Below are 16,158 nucleotides of genomic sequence, written 5' to 3'. Positions count from 1 at the left end.
GTGTGTGTGTGTGTGTGTGTATAGATATATAAAATGTGTGTGTGTGCGCGCGCCTGTATGCACACACACATTGCGGACACTATAGCGCACGGCGCACGTCGCAGGACACGTGTGCCCGCTGGGGTACGGCGCCCCGCTCCCTGCCGGGCCGCGCGCTGCGCCGGTTGGACCCCCGCCCACCCTCTCGCTCTCCCCGCAGCCGCCAGCAGCCCCGCCGGCAGCCCCCGCAGCTTCTCCGGAGGGACCCCCGCCAGCTTCCCGTTCGCCCGCAGGTGAGCCCCCCACCCGCACCCGGATCCCCCGGGATCCCCGGAGATCCGCCCGCCTCTGCCACTCCCTCCCCGACGCCCCGATCTTCCCAGCTATTTGGATGCCACTGCCCATGATCCCCGGAGACCTGCCCGCCTCTGCTGCTCCCTCCCCAACGCCCCGATATTCCCAGCTATTCGGATGCCGCTGCCCATGATCCCCGGAGACCCGCCCGCCTCCGCTGCTCCCTCCCCGATATTCCGATCTATTCGGATGCCACTGCCCATGATCCCTGGGGATCTGCCCACATCTGCCGCTCCCTCCCCGATATTCCGATCTATTCAGATTCCGCTGCCCATGATCCCCAGGCATCCGCCCGCATCCGCCGCTCCCTCCCCGATATTCCTATCTATTTGGATGCCGCTGCCCATGATCCCTGGAGATCCACCCGCATCCGCTGCTCCCTCCCCGACGTCCCGATAGTCCGATCTATTTGGATGCCGCTGCCCATGATCCCCGGAGATCCACCCGGATCTGCCGCCCCCTTCCTGACATCCCTATTTATTCAGCTGCGCATGATCCTCAGAGATCCACCCGGATCCACCGCTCCCCCTCCAATGTCCCGGTATTCCGATCTATTCGGATGCAGCTGCACTTGATACTCGGAGATCCACCCGGATCCGCCGCTTCCTCCCTGACGTCCCGATATTCCGATCTATTCGGATGCAGCTGCACTTGATCCTCGGAGATCCACCCGGATCTGCCACTCCCCCCCCCAACGCCCTGATATTCCGATCTATTTACTAAAAATGGAAAGAAAATAATTGCATTTTATTTCCTAAAAATATAATAAAGGCAATTGTGTTTTATTTACTAAAAATAAAATACATAAAATCGTGTTTCATTTTCTAAAAAAGTAAATATAATTGTAGTTTATTTACTAAATAAAAATAAATATAATTGTAGTTTATTTACTAAATTAAAATAAATGTAATTGTAGTTTATTTACTCAAAATAAAACCAATCGTAGTTGATTTACTAAAAGTAAAATAAATACAATTGTGTTTTATTTACTGTAAATAAAATAGATACAATTGTGTTTTATTATAAAATAAAATAAATACAATTGTGTTTCATTCACTAAAAAAAATACAACTGTTTTATTTACTAAATTAAAATAAATGTAATTGTAGTTTATTTACTCAAAATAAAACCAATTGTAGTTGATTTACTAAAAATAAAATAAATACAATTGTGTTTTATTCACTAAAAAATAAAATAAATACAATTGTGTTTTATTCACTATAAAATAAATACAATTGTGTTTTATTCCCTAAAAATAAAATAAATACAATTGTGTTTTATTCACTATAAAATAAATACAATTGTGTTTTATTCCCTAAAAAATAAAATAAATACAATTGTGTTTTATTCCCTAAAAAATAAAATAAATACAATTGTGTTTTATTCCCTAAAAAATAAAGAACTTATTTTAATTTATTTCCTGAAAGCTTTTCCAGCTCATCCTTTTTGTTATTTCTTCCTTCCGAGCTTTCCCACCCCGTCCCTACAAACCTCTCGGGGCCGATGGTCTTCGGAGTCGTGCTCGCTGATGGGGGGCTGATGGGCTTCGGAGTGCTGGGGGTCGCGGTTTTTCTCTCTCTCTCTCTCAATTCTCCCCCTTTTCTTCCCCTTCCCGCTTTCCGACCCGGATTCAACCTCGCCCTCCCGCCGGACCCATGACCCATCGTCCACAGCCATGGCCCCCGGCCGGAAAGGTACGTCTTCGGAGTGGGATTTGGGTTCCCGGGGCTCCCGAAATCCGGGGTTTTTGGCATCCCGCGGGGTGGGGGGACCGGCGGCCCGGGTACGCCCATCATCCCCGCCCTGCGGGGCCACGGGGACCCCCCCGGGGGGGGTGTCCGAGGGCGGCCATCTTGTGAGGGCGCCCACGAGCTCGGCCCGGGTCTCTCTCCCCACAGGGCTGACGGACGGAGGTGGTCCCTGGCCTCCCTCCCCTCATCCGGATACGGGACCAACACGCCCAGCTCCACCGTTTCGGTAACCGGGGACGATGGGTGTGGGGGTGGCACCCCCCGGGAGGGGATGATGGATTTACCCCTTTCCCCTCCCCTTTCCCGGGGGATTGTGGGAAGGGGGGCAGGCCTGGCGGGGCGGCGGGGGCTTCTCCCTCCCGGGAAACCCTAAGAGGCGATTCATCGATTACGTCCAAAAATAATAATAATTAATCAATCAATCAATAATGGATCAATAATGGATCAATAATGGATCAATCATAGCTCGGGATATTAATTTGTAGCAGCATCAATAGGGGAATTAGAAATAGTAAAATTATAAATAGTAGAATTATAAATCGCATGATTAGTGTGGGAGGATAGATTGCTAATGATAACGATAGTTATTGATCAATAATAGCTCCGGAATAGTTCAATCATAGATCAATAATAGCTCAGGCTATGAATTTATATTAGTTTAAATGGTATAATTATAAATAGTAAAATTATTAATAGTATAATTATAAATCGCATGATTAGTGTGGGAGGATATATTGCTAATGAGAACGATAGAGAGTTATTGATTAATAATAGCTCCGGAATTGTTCAATAATAGATCAATAATAGCTCCGGAATAGTTCAATAATAGATCAATAATAGCTCAGGCGATTAATTTATATCAGTTTAAATAGTATAATTATAAATAGTATAATTATAAATGGCTTGATTAATGTGGGAGAATAGATTGCTAATGAGAACGATAGAGAGTTATTGACCAATAATAGCTCCAGAATAATCAATCGGATTAATTGGTAATTAATTCTTTTTATTTAGTTAGTTATTTATTTTGTTTATTTAAAGTTTCTGTGTGCCGTCCCCTTCGCAAAAAGCCTCGGGGCGGCTTACAGGAATAAACAGACATAATCCAAATTATTATATCCTTGAATTCATTAATTAAAATCCATTAATTGGCATTATTCCATGAATCCCGTTTTGGGGGCTCTGCCGGCCGCCCCGGGGGGACCCCATCTGGGCTGGGGGATCCGGGGCTGGGGGGGGGGCGCCTCATCCGCCCCCCTCTTCCTTTTCCTTTTCCTCTTCCCCTTCCCCTCTCTCTTCCTCTTCCTCTTCCTCTTCCTCTTCCCCTCCCCTCTCTCCTCCTCTTTCCCTTCCCCTTCCCCTCTCTCTTCCTTTTCCCCTTCCCCTTCCCCTCTCTCCTTTCTCTTCCTCTTCCCCTTTCTCCTCCTCTTCCCCTTCCTCTTCCCCTTCCCTTCTCTCCTCCTCTTCCCCTTCCCCTTCCCCTCTCTCCTCCTCTTCCCCTTCCCCTTTCTCCCCCCCGACCGCAGTCTTCCTCGTCTTCCTCGCGGGAGCGCCTGCACCAGCTGCCCTCGGAACCCACGCCGGATGAGCTCCACTTCCTCTCCCGGCACTTCCGGGGCGCGGGGGGCGCCGGGGGCGAGGAGGGGCGCCCCCACTTCCGGCCGCGGTCCCGGAGCCTGAGGTGCGTGGGGGGTCCGGGTGGGGGGGCTGGGGGAGTGTGGGGGGGCCGGGCCGTGTGGGGGGCCCCCATGGGAGGCAGGGGAGGGGGGTGAGGGAGGGATGGGGGGACCCCCTTTGGGTGGGAGGGAGGGGGGCCTGGTACGGATGGGGGGACCCCCATTGGCTGGGAGGGGGGCTTGGTAAGAATGGGGGACCCCCATTGGATGTGGGGTGAGGGGACTTGGACCACGAGGGGGACCCCCATTGGATGGGGGTGAGGGGGGCTTGGTACGGATGGGGGGACCCCCATTGGGTGGGGGTGAGGGGGGCTTGGTATGGATGGGGGGACCCCTATTGGGTGGGAGGGGGGCTTGGTAAGAATGGGGGACCCCCCTTGGATGTGGGGTGAGGGGGGCTCGGGATGGACGGGGTGGGAGGGGGGCTTGGTACAGATGGGGGTACCCCCATTGGGTGGGATTGAGGGGGGCTTGGTACGAATGGGGGACCCCCATTGGATGTGGGGTGAGGGGGCTTGGACCACAAGGGGGACCCCCATTGGCTGGGGGTGAGGGGGGCTTGGTACGGATGGGGGGATCCCCATTGGATGCGGGGTGAGGGGGCTTGGACCACGAGGGGGACCCCCATTGGATGGGGGGACCCCCGTTGGGTGGGAGTGGGGCTGTGGGGGGCTGTGGGGCGGCCCGGGCCCTCCAGGACTGCCTGGGGGTCATGCCCCCGGCCCCCCATGCCGACTGTGCTCCCCCCCCGCAGCCCCGGGAGGACCGGCGGTGCCGTCGACAACGAGGTCGTGATGCTAAACCACGTCTACAAGGAGCGCTTCCCCACGGTGAGTGGCACATGGGAATCCGGCCCCACAGCGGCGGGGGGGCACTCGGGGGGTGCTGGGCCCCCCCCACTGGGTCGGGCCTGGGGGGATCAGGGGAGGGCAAACGGAGGCCATCTAGTCTGACCCCGGCCTTGCTCAGAGGAACATGGGCACAGAGGGAGGCAGAAGGGGCCTCCAAGGTCATCTAGTCTGACCCCGGCTCTGCTCAGAGGAACATGGGAACAGAGGGAGGCGGAAGGGGCCTCGGGGCCATCTAGGCAGACCCCAGCTCTGCTCAGGGGAACATGGGAACCAAGGGAGGAGCATGGGACCTTAGGGCCATCTAGTCTGACCCCGGCTCTGCTCAGGGAAACCAGGGAACCGAGCAAGGCTGAAGGGGCCTCCAAGGTCATCTAGTCTGACCCCAGCTCTGCTCAGAGACCCGTAGAAAGAGAGCGAGGCAGAAGGGGCCCCCGAGGTAAAAAAATATAGAATATGTCTATTATAAATATATCGAATACGTTTGTTACAAAACACATCGCCCGGAGAGGTGCCCGTTCCCCCGCGCTTCGGGCCCCGGCAGCGTGCCGGAGGTGGCGCGGCACTCTGCACGTGCTCCGAGGCCCCTCCCCTTCTTCCCCTCGAGTCGGGGGACCCCGGGGATCCTCCCTCCCCACCGGCTCCCGGGCATTTCCGGTCCTCCTCCTCCTCCTCCCCGCAGGCCACGGCCCAGATGGAGGAGCGCCTGGCCGAAATCATCCGGAGCGGCTCCCCCGGCGCGACGCCCCCGTTGGGGGACGGCGTCCTGGGGTTCGTCCACCACCAGGTCCTGGAGCTGGCCCGGGACTGCCTGGCCACCTCGCGGGGCGCCCTGGTCACGGCCCGGTACTTCCTGGAGCTGCAGGAGAAGCTGGAGAGGATGCTGAGAGACGTGAGACCCATCGTCCCCAGCCCCCGGGCGGGGAGGGGGTGTCGGGGCGTGGGGTGCGGGGCTGCCTGCCTGCCTGGGCCGGCAGCCAGCGGGCGGCTGCAGCGGCCTGGAGTCGCAAATTTTTGGGGAGCTATAGGCAGGGATGGAGATGTTGTCTCATAGGGGAGCTATAGGGGGAGATGGAGATGTTGTCTTGGGGGGTCGGGGCGCGGGGTGCCCTGGTCACAGCCCGGTACTTCCTGGAGCTGCAGGAGAAGCTGGAGAGGATGCTGAGAGACGTGAGGCCCATCGTCCCCAGCCCCCAGGTGGGGAGGGGGTGGCGGGGCGTGGGGCGTGGGGCTGCCCGCCCACCTGGGCCAGCAGCGGCCTGGAGTCGCAAGTTTTTGCGGAGCTTTAGGCAGGGATGGAGATTTTCTCTCAGTGGGGAGCTATAGGGGGAGATGGAGATGCTGTCTCAGTGGGGAGTTATAGGGGGAGATGGAGATGTTGTCTCGTGGGGGTCAGGGCGGGGCACAGGGCACCCTGGATGGAGATGTCTCGGGTGACTATGGGGGGGATGCGGATATTGTCTCGTTGGGGAGCTATAGGGGGAGATGCCGATGTATCCCTGGGGGTACTATAGGAGGGGGTGCAGATGTCTCAGTTGGGAGCTGTGGGGGAGGTGCAGACGTTCTCTCAGTGGGGAGCTATGGGGAGATGCAGCTGTCTCGGTGGGGAGCTATAGGGGAGATGCACATGTTGTCTCAGCGGGTAACTATAGGCGGAGATGGAGACGGTGTCTCAGCAGGGAGCTTAAGTTAACCAAATCCGGTTGGGGAAGGCATTGCTGCTTGGTCCGCCCTTCCGTGGGGCTGCAGGCTTGTCCCCCCACGGGACAGGCCCGCGAGGGAGCTGCGCCCTCGCCCACGGGGCCCCCGAATGAGCCCCTCGTTTCCTGCCAGCTCCGTCCACACACCGGGGGGCAGACGGCTCTCTCACCTCCCCCACAGGCCCAGGAACGATCCGAGAGCGAGGAACTGCACTTCGTGGAGCAGCTCATCCGGAAATTGCTCCTCGTCATTTCCCGCCCGGCACGGCTGCTGGAATGTTTGGTATGGATGGGGCCCCTCCGTGCCGGGGGGGGGGGACGGGCAGAGGAAAGGTGCTCCACCATTTGCCGGCCTATGGGACCCCCTTCTGCTGCCCCCCTCCTGACCCAGGCTTGCTCAGAGAAACATGAAAACAGAGCGAGGTGGAAGGGGCCTCTGGGTCATCTAGTCTGACCCCGGCTTTGCTCAGAGACACTTAGAAACAGGGTGAGGCAGAAGGGGTCTGTGGGTTATCTAGTCTGACCCTGGTTCCACTCAAAGAAATGCAGAAACCAAGCGAGGCGGAAGGGGCCTCTGGGACATCTAGTCTGATCCTGTCTCAGTCTGGCTTCGCTCATAGAAACATAGAGAGGGGGAAGGGGTCTGGGCCATCTAGTCTGACCCCAGCTCTGCTCAGAGAAAGATAGAAACAGAGCGAGGCATGAAGGGTCTCCTGGGCCATCTAGTCTGACCCCGTCCCAGTCTGGCTCCGCTTATAGAAACATCGAAACTGGGTGAGGCAAAAGGGGTCTCCCGGGCAATCTAGTCTGACCCCAGTCTGCTCAGAGAAACATAGCAACAGAGCGAGGCAGAAGGGGCCTTCGGGTCATCTAGTCTGACCCCAGCTCTGCTCAGAGAAACATGGAAACAGAGTGAGGCAGAAGGGGTCTCCGGGTCATCCAGTCTGACCCCGTGTCTCACAACAAGCCACCCCCGTGCCTGTCCAGCATCCGGACCCTCTCTTCGGACACGCCCTCGGGTCGCCCTCGGGCCAAGGATGGGTTGCGTTGTCCCGCCGGGCTCGGCCACCCCCCCCTCTCTTTCTCTTTTTTGTCCTGGCAGGAATTCGACCCTGAGGAGTTTTACCACCTGCTGGAGGCGGCCGAGGGACACGCCAAGCTCGGCCACGGGGTCAAGGCGGACATCCCGAGATACATCATCCACCAGCTCGGGCTCGCCAAGGACCCCCTGGACGGTGAGCTGGGCCGTCCCCGGCCAGGGTGGGGGGGGGCACCGCATCCTCCGCCGGGATGGAAGCTTCCGGAACGATGGGCAATGGCCGTCCCCATTTTTCTTCTCTCCCCAGACAAGGCCCAGCCCGGCCCGGCGGAGGGCCCATCGTCCACGGCCCCCGAGGCAGCGGATCCGGCCCCCGAGGTAGGACCGCCCGTGCCTGCCCAGGCACATGGGATGCGGCCCCGCGGCCGGAGGGGGGAGCAACCGAAGCCCAGCAGGCCCAGGAGTATGGGTCTGGTGGGCTTTGGCCCCAATGGCCCGGTGCTGGCAGCTGTGGGCTGGGGGGCTTGGGGCCCACGGAGGTGGGGATGATGGGCTTGGTTGCCCACTCTATGGAGACAGATGGAGGGATGGGGCGGGGAGCTCTCAGGAGGGCTCCAAACGGGACCCAGGGAGGGGCTGCACTGGGGAGAGACTGGGGCAACTGGGCTTGGGGGGACTTGGGAGGAGAGAGGGAGATGGGACGTGGTGTTCCTCTAGGAGGTCCTCCAAGAAGGAGGGTCAGGACAAGATGGTGGAGGGCCCATGTGCCTGGGCGGGGGGGGGATCCCCACACTGGGAACGTTCGGGGAGGAACTGGGTGGCCAGATGGGTGGGGTGGTGGGACGTGGGGTCCTGCAATGGCGGGGGGTGGACTGGATGGCCTCCATGGTCCCTCCAGCCCCACTATCCCATCATCCTGATCCAGGGGTTGGACTAGATGGCCTCCCCGGCCCCTTCAGCCCCACTATTCCATGATCCCATCATCCACGGGCTGGACCTGATGGCTTTCATGGCCCTTTCCATGCAGTAGGCACCTCCGGGCCATCTAGTCTGACCCCGGCTCTGCTCAGGGGAACATGGGAACCGAGAGAGGCAGATGGGTCCTCTGGGCCATCTAGTCTGACCCCAGCTCTGCTCATAGAAGCATAGAAACAGAACGAGGCGGAAGGGGTCTCTAAGGTCATCTAGTCTGACCCCGGCTCTGCTCAGAGCCACATGGGACCCGAGGCAGAAGGAGACCCTGAGTCATGTAGTCATCTCGCCCCCCCCCCCATCCAGGCCTCCACCCTCCACCCCCGCCGCCAGCCCTGCGAGAGCGACTTCGAAACCATCAAGCTGATCAGCAACGGGGCCTACGGGTGAGTCCGGGCAACGGGGCGCGGGGGGGGGGGGGGAGGGAAGAGTCGGGCTGGCCGGGGATGGTGGAGCTCCCCCCCCCCCCCCCCCCCAGGGCCGTCTACCTGGTGCGGCACCGCGAGAGCCGCCGCCGCTTCGCCATGAAGAAGATCAACAAGCGCAACCTGGCGCTGCGGAACCAGATCCAGCAGGTTTTCGTGGAGAGGGACATCCTGACGTTCGCCGACAACCCTTTCGTGGTGGGGATGTTCTGCTCCTTTGAGAGCCGCCGGCACCTCTGCCTGGTCATGGAGTACGTGGAAGGTGAGTGCGAGGGGGTTCCGGGGCATCTAGTCTGACCCCGGCTCTGCTGGGAGATGCATGGAAAGAAAGGGAGGAAGATGGGGGCTCTGGGTCATCTAGTCTGACCCCGGCTCTGCCCAGAGAAACATAGACACAGAGCGAGACAGATGGGACCTGGGGGCTATCTAGTCTGACCCCAGCTCTGCTCAGAGGAGCATGGGAATAGAGGGAGGCAGGAGGGGTCTCTGGGGCATCTAGTCTGACCCCGGCTCTGCGCGGAGGAAGGTGGGTGTTCTGCTCCTTCGAGAGCCGCCGGCACCTCTGCCTGGTCATGGAGTACGTGGAAGGTGAGGCTGGAGGCGGTTCTGGGGCATCTAGTCTGACCCCGGCTCTGCTGGGAGTAGCATAGAAAAAGAGCGAGGGGAAAAGGGGGCTCTGGGTCATCTAGTCTGACCCCGGCTCTGCTCAGAGGAACATGGGAACGGAGCGAGGCGGAAATGGTCTCTGGGGCATCTAGTCTGACCCCGGCTCTGCACGGAGAAAGGTGGGTGTTCTGCTCCTTCGAGAGCCGCCAACACCTCTGCCTGGTCATGGAGTATGTGGAAGGTGGGGCGGGAGGGGGCTGTGGGTCATCTAGTCTGACCCCAGCTCTGCTGGGAGGAAGATAGAAAGGGAGCGAGGTGGATGGGACCTAAGGGTCAGCTAGTCTGACTCCGGCTCTTCTGGGAGAAGCATAGAGACAGAGAGAGGAAGATGGGACCTCAGGGTCATCTAGTCTGACCCCGGCTCTGCCCAGAGAAACATAGACGCGGTGCGAGGCAGATGGGACCTCAGGGTCATCTAGTCTGACTCCGGCTCTGCTCAGAGACACATAGAGACAGAGAAGGCGGGAGGCGTCTCTGGGTCATCTAGTCTGACCCCAGCTTTGTGCGGGGGAAGATGGGAACAGAGCGAGGCAGATGGGGCCTCTGGGACATCTAGTCTGACCCAGGTTCTGCTCAGAGGAAAATGGGAACCGAGCGAGGCGGAAGGAGCCTCCGGGTCATCTAGTCTGACCCCGGCTCTGCTCAGGGGAACATGGGAACCGAGTGAGGCGGAAGGGGTCTCCGGGACATGTAGTCTGACCCTGGCTCCCCTCGTATAAACAGAGTTAGGCAGAAGGAACCTCAGGGTCATCTAGTCTGACCCCGGCTCTGCTGGGAGGTGCATAGAAACAGAGCGAAGCAGATGGGTCCTCCGGAGAGGCCACCCAGCCGGTCGGGACGCCCCGTGAGGGGCCGTGCCAGCCTGCTCTCTCTCTCTCCCTTCCAGGGGGGGACTGTGCCACGCTGCTGAAGAACATGGGGCCCCTCCCCGTGGACATGGCCCGGATGTACTTCGCTGAGACTGTACTGGCCTTGGAGTACCTTCACAGTTACGGGATTGTGCACCGTGATCTGAAGCCTGACAAGTAAGGGGGTGAGGGGGCGGGGCTAGTGGGAGGGGGCGGGGCCAGTGGAGGGCGGGGCCAGCGGAAGGGCGGGGCCATTGGGAGTGGAGGGGCCTCTGGCCCATCGTCCCCGCCCCCCATTTTCCCAGCGGGCTCCCAGGCGTGGCTGTGCCGTGGGAGTCGGAGTGTCGTCAGAATGGGAGCGGCCTGGCCTACTGGGGAACGGGTGGGGGGGAGGTGGGGATCCCATCGTCCCCAGCTTTGGGAAGCACCTGGAGGGCAGCCTCTTTGGGGGAGCTCTCTTGAGAGTGGGACTTCGGCTCCCATCGTCCCCGGCTGCGGTTGGCAGGGCCCGGAGCGTCCGGAGGGGAGCAGCTCTGAGGGAACTGGAACGTGGTTTCTTCAATGCTCTCGTAAGCCGGTGCCTCCTGGCTGGGTCGGACTTCGGCACCCATCATCCCCGGCTGCGGGGACTCCGAGCCCCGGCCAGCCAGAGGGCAGCAGCTTTGGCAACATTTTGGCAGATCCCCTTTGCGCGAACTCGTCTCCCGCTTCCCTAAAACCCCGCCGTCCCAACGGCCAGGACTCCACTCCCCATCATCCCCAGCCACGGGAGGCACACCCCCCGACCAGTTGCCGGCCGACAGCCTTGCGAAAAATCGACTGGCTTCTTATAGAAGTGGGTTGATTCTTCTTTTCATATGCTGCCACCTCCCAGATGGGTCGGACTCCAGTGCCCATTGTCCCCAGCCCCCAGGCCCGGTGCCCCCGCCAGGCGGAGGGTGGGAGAAACCGGGAAAACAGACAAACCCCGACGGCTTCTCACAAGCCGCTTCCCGCGCCTTGGGCTCCGGAAAGGCCAGACTTCCTCTCCCATCATCCCCAGCCCTGGGATGGGACTTCCCCTCCCATCATCCCCAGCCCCTGCTGCCCTTACTAGGCGGACAGTGGGAGCAACTGGGACAACGGACAAACCCCGACGGCTTCTCACAAGCCGCTTCCCGAGCCTTTGGCTCCGGAGGGGTTGGACTTCCCCTCCCATCATCCCCAGCCCTGGGATGGGACTTCCCCTCCCATCATCCCCAGCCCCTGGGCCTGGTGCCCCCGCCAAGCAGATGGTGGGAGAAACCGGGACAACGGACAAACCCCGACGGCTTCTCACAAGCCGCTTCCCGCGCCTTGGGCTCCGGAGGGGCCAGACTTCCCCTCCCATCATCCCCAGCCCCGGGACCGTGTCCCCGCACCCCGCCGGGGGGCCGACAGCCCCAGGAAGGCCGGCCCAGGTGCTCCCCGAGCCTTTCCTGAGCTGGGTCGCCTCCAACTCCGGTCCCCATCCGCCCTACCCAGGATGGGGCACCCGGCCGGGGATGATGGGCCGCTCGGCCGGGGCCCTTACTTTTCCTCGTCCCTCCACGCAGCTTGCTCATCACCTCCATGGGCCACATCAAGCTGACCGACTTCGGCCTGTCCAAGATCGGCCTGATGAACATGGCCACCAACCTCTACGAGGGGCATGTGGAGAAGGACACCCGGGAGTTCCTGGACAAGCAGGTGGGGATGATGGGTGTGGGGAGCACAGGGGGCCCCCAGAACAGCCTCAAAAACCCCCAAAACCATGTTCCCCGGCCCGGAAAACCAGCTTGAGGAGGAGACCGTGTCCCTCAGAAGTTCTTGAGATGATCGGTCCAACCTTGGAAAGTCATTGTCCTGCAGGGACTTGGTTTCTTGGGCCCCGGAACCCATGTTCCTGGGATGTGGGGATGATGGGACCCTGAGTCTGCACTTTGGGGCCTCCCCTCCAGCCCTTAAAACCAGCTTGGGAAGAAGACCGTGTCCCTCAGAAGTTCTTGAGATGATGGGTCCAAGCTTGGAGTTCCTGGACAAGCAGGTGGGGATGATGGGTGTGGGAAGCACGGGGGGCCCCCAGAACCCCCATAACAGCCTCAAAAGCCCCCCAAAACCATGTTCCCCGGCCTGGAAAACCAGCTTGAGGAGGAGACCGTGTCCCTCAGAAGTTCTTGAGATGATCAGTCCAACCTTGGAAAGTCATTGTCCTGCAGGGACTTGGTTTCTTGGGCCCTGGAACCCATGTTCCTGGGATGTGGGGATGATGGGACCCTGAGTCTGCACTTTGGGGCCTCCCCCCTAGCCCTTAAAACCAGCTTGGGAAGAAGACCGTGTCCCTCAGAAGTTCTTGAGATCTTCAGCCCCACCTTGGAAGGTCATTGTCCTGCAGGGACTCGGTTTCTTGGGCCCCGGAACCCATGTTCCTGGGACTTGGGGACGATGGGACCCTGAGTCCGCCCTCCGGGGCCACCTCCCCCCTCCCCCGGAGAACCAGTTTGAGAAGAACACCGTGTCCCTCAGAAGTTCTTGAGATCTTCACCTTGGAAGGTCCTCCAAAGAACATCCGGGACTCGGTTTCTTGGGCCCCGGAACCCATGTTCCTGGGATGTGGGGATGATGGGACCCCGAGTCTGCTCTTTGGAGAACCAGCTTGAGCAGACCGTGTCCTTCAGAAGTCCTTGAGATCTTCACCTTGGAAGATCCTCCAAGGAACGTCCAGGACCCGGTTCCTCGGCCCCGGAACCCATGTTCCTGGGATGCAGGGATGATGGGACCCCGAGTCCACTCTTAAAGGCCTCCCCCCCAGCCCTTAAAACCAGCTTGAGAAGAAGACCGTGTCCCTCAGAAGTTCTTGAGATCTTCACCTTGGAAGATCCTCCAAGGGACGTCCGGGACTCGGTTCCTCGGCCCCGAGGCCCAAGTTCCTGGGATGCGGGGACGATGGGACCCCGAGTCCACTCTTTGGGGCCGAGGACCCCGGAGAAGACCTCCCCTTCTCCCCGCAGGTCTGTGGCACTCCGGAGTACATCGCCCCCGAGGTGATCCTCTCCCAGGGCTACGGCAAGCCGGTGGACTGGTGGGCGATGGGCGTCGTACTCTACGAGTTCCTGGTGGGCTGCGTGCCCTTCTTCGGGGACACGCCGGAGGAGCTCTTCGGGCAGGTCGTCAGCGGTAAGTGCCCCCCCCAGGGCTCAGGATGATGGGTGGCAGAGTCCGGAGGGGGAGGACGTCCAGTCCCGTCCCTGGATCACAATCATGGATGGTGGAGCTGAAGGTGGTCATGGAGGACATCAAGTCCCATCATAGAGTCGGATGGGGCCATGGAGTCCGACCAGGGATGATGGGATCATGGGATGGTGGAGTTGGATGGGGCTTGAAGGCCAGCAGGTCCAACTCTAGAATCATAGTAGAGTTGGAAGGGGCCATGGAGTCTGACCGTGGATGATGGGATCATGGAATTGTGGAGTTGGAGGGTCCATGGAGGACATCAGGTCCAACTGTGGATGATGGGACCATGGAATGGTGGAGCTGAAGGTGGTCATGGAGGACATCAAGTCCCATCCTAGTAGTCGGACGGGGCCAGGGAGCCTGACCGGGGATGATGGGATCATGGAATTGTGGAGCTGGAGGGTCCATGGAGGACGTCATGTCTGACCGTGGATGATGGGATCATGGGATGGTGGAGCTGAAGGTGGTCATGAAGGACATCAAGTCCCATCCTAGAACCATAGTAGAGTCGGGACTATGAAGTCTGACCGTGGATGATGGGATCATGGAATCATGGGGCCATGGAGGCCATCAGGTCTGACCGTGGATGATGGGATCATGGAATAGTGGAGTTGGGGGGCCATGGAGGACATCGGGTCCGACCGTGGATGATGGGATCGCGGAATGGTGGAGTTGGAGGACCATGAAGGCCATGAAGTCCAACCCTGGGATCAGGATGATGGGATAGTGGGGCTGGAGGGGCCATGAAGGCCGTCAGGTCAGACCCCCAGAAGCATAGGACAGGGTCCTGCGCCCGAGCGAGGGCTGTGGATTATGGGTATTGTTGTCTCGGAGAGCCTGGAACTTTCCTGCACAGGACGGGACCTGTCTCACTGGCTCCTGCTGTGCACTGTGGGAATCGTAGTCCTGGCCGTCCAGACTCCCGCATGGCACGGGGCCCGCCTCCACCTCCAGTGCTGTGCCCCATGGGGCTCATAGTCCCAGCTCCCCAGCCTTCCGCACAGCCCGGGGCCCGCCTCCCCGCCCCATGCTGTGTACCATGGGGCCCGTAGTCCCTGACCTCAACCTTCTGCACAGGACCGCCCGCCCCGTGCCCTGCACCGTGGGGCCCGTAGTCCCTGACTTCCACCTTCCGCCCAGGATGGGGCCGGCCTCCCCGTGCCGTGCACTGTGGGGCCCGTTGTCCCCGACCTCCACCTTCCGCCCAGGATGGGGCCGGCCTCCATGTCCCCTGCTGTGCACTGTGGGGATCGTAGTCCCAGCTCTCCAGCCTCCTGCACAGGACGGGGCCTGCCTCTCCACCCCATGCCGTGCACTGTGGGGCCCGTAGTCCCAGCTCTCCAGCCTCCCGCACAGGACAGGGCCCGCCTCCCCGCCCCGCGCCGTGCCGCATGGGCCCTGCGATCCCCACCGAGCCCCCTCTCACCCCCCCTCCCCTTCCAGACGAGATCAGCTGGCCCCAGGGGGACGAGGCCGTGCCCCCTGATGCCCGGGACCTCATCCGGCACCTCCTGCGGCAGCGCCCCCTGGAGCGCCTCGGCACAGGTACACCCCGGACCCCCCCCACCCCGGGGCAGCATGTGGGGGGGCCCCCGGAGCCCCCCGTCAAATGCCCCCTCTCCCGCCCCCCAGGGGGCGCCCACGAGGTCAAGCAGCACCCCTTTTTCCGCGCCCTCGACTGGACGGGGCTCCTGCGCCAGAAGGCCGAGTTCGTCCCACAGCTCGAGGCCGAGGACGACACCAGCTACTTCGACAGTAAGGGGGTCCGGGGGGTCCGGAGGGGGGTCTGGGGGGTCCGGGGGGGGTCCGGAAGGGGGTCTGGGCCCCCCCGAACAATATTTGGGGTGCCGGGGGTGCGTGGGGTGGGGGGAATGGGGCCCAGGGCGAGGCGGGAACCTGGGGGGGGGGGGGGCCCACGCTGGACTGAAGCTGGACCCCGGACCCAAACCTGACCCCTAATCCTAATGCCAACCGGACCCCAGGCTGAACCCGAATCGGACCCTGAACCCGAATCCTAAGATGAACCCGAAGCTGACCCTATTCCTTATCCTAACCTTAACCCGAATCTTAATCTGAACCCGAACCCCAAGCTGAACCCGAACCCGAACCCGAACCCTAACCTGACCCCGAATCCCATCGTGAACCCGAACCTGACCCTATTCCTTATCCTAACCTGAACCCGAAGCGTAACCCGAATCCTAATCCGAACCTGAACCCCAAGCTGAACCCGACCCCGACCCTGAATCCTAATCCTATCCTGACCCCGAATCCCAAGCTGAACCCGAACCCGAACCTGACCCTGAATCCGAATTCTCGCCTGAACCCGAACCTTGACCCCGAATCCAAATTCTCACCTGAACCTTGACCCTGAACCTGAATTCTCACCCAAACCGGAATCTTGACCCCGAATGCGAATTCTTGCCTGAACCCAAACCTTGACCCCGTATCTGAATCCGAATTCTCGCCTGAACCCAAACCTTGACCCCGAATCTGAATTCTCACCCAAACCTGAACCTTGACCCCGAATCTGAATTCTCACCTGAACCTTGACCCTGAATCTGAATTCTCGCCCGAACCCGAACCTTGACCCCGAATCCGAATTCTCTCCCGAACCTTGACCCTGAATCTATATTCTCCCCCGAACCCAAACCCGAATCTTGACCCCGAAT

The 16,158-nt window shown here is 60.0% G+C and overlaps 1 protein-coding gene across 1 annotated transcript; it reads left to right on the top strand.

Moving 5' to 3' along the window:
* Window positions 1-57: 57 nt before the first annotated feature.
* On the top strand, window positions 58-15,854 carry LOC123028156 (microtubule-associated serine/threonine-protein kinase 3-like). Its single transcript, XM_044439701.1, has 17 exons — window positions 58-272; window positions 2,007-2,027; window positions 2,232-2,310; window positions 3,611-3,765; window positions 4,515-4,590; window positions 5,291-5,500; window positions 6,490-6,591; window positions 7,411-7,543; window positions 7,655-7,725; window positions 8,626-8,705; window positions 8,798-9,006; window positions 10,297-10,435; window positions 11,833-11,965; window positions 13,267-13,432; window positions 14,933-15,034; window positions 15,122-15,252; window positions 15,675-15,854. Exons 1-17 carry the CDS (start codon window positions 58-60, stop codon window positions 15,852-15,854), a joined length of 2,202 nt encoding a protein of 733 aa, XP_044295636.1.
* The last annotated feature ends 304 nt before the right edge of the window (window positions 15,855-16,158 follow it).

This window comes from Varanus komodoensis, unplaced genomic scaffold, assembly GCF_004798865.1.
Source record: "Varanus komodoensis strain SLA01 unplaced genomic scaffold, ASM479886v1 scaffold355, whole genome shotgun sequence".
NCBI classification, from domain to species: domain Eukaryota; kingdom Metazoa; phylum Chordata; class Lepidosauria; order Squamata; family Varanidae; genus Varanus; species Varanus komodoensis.
This window is presented reverse-complemented; position numbering and strand designations above follow the sequence as displayed.

Coding starts and splice junctions, on each gene's coding strand:
- LOC123028156 (XM_044439701.1), top strand. CDS start 58: ATGCACACACACATTGCGGACACTATAGCGCACGGCGCACGTCGCAGG. Junction 273..2,006: donor AGCTTCCCGTTCGCCCGCAG/GTGAGCCCCCCA, acceptor CATCGTCCACAG/CCATGGCCCCCGGCCGGAAA. Junction 15,035..15,121: donor CCTGGAGCGCCTCGGCACAG/GTACACCCCGGA, acceptor CCCGCCCCCCAG/GGGGCGCCCACGAGGTCAAG.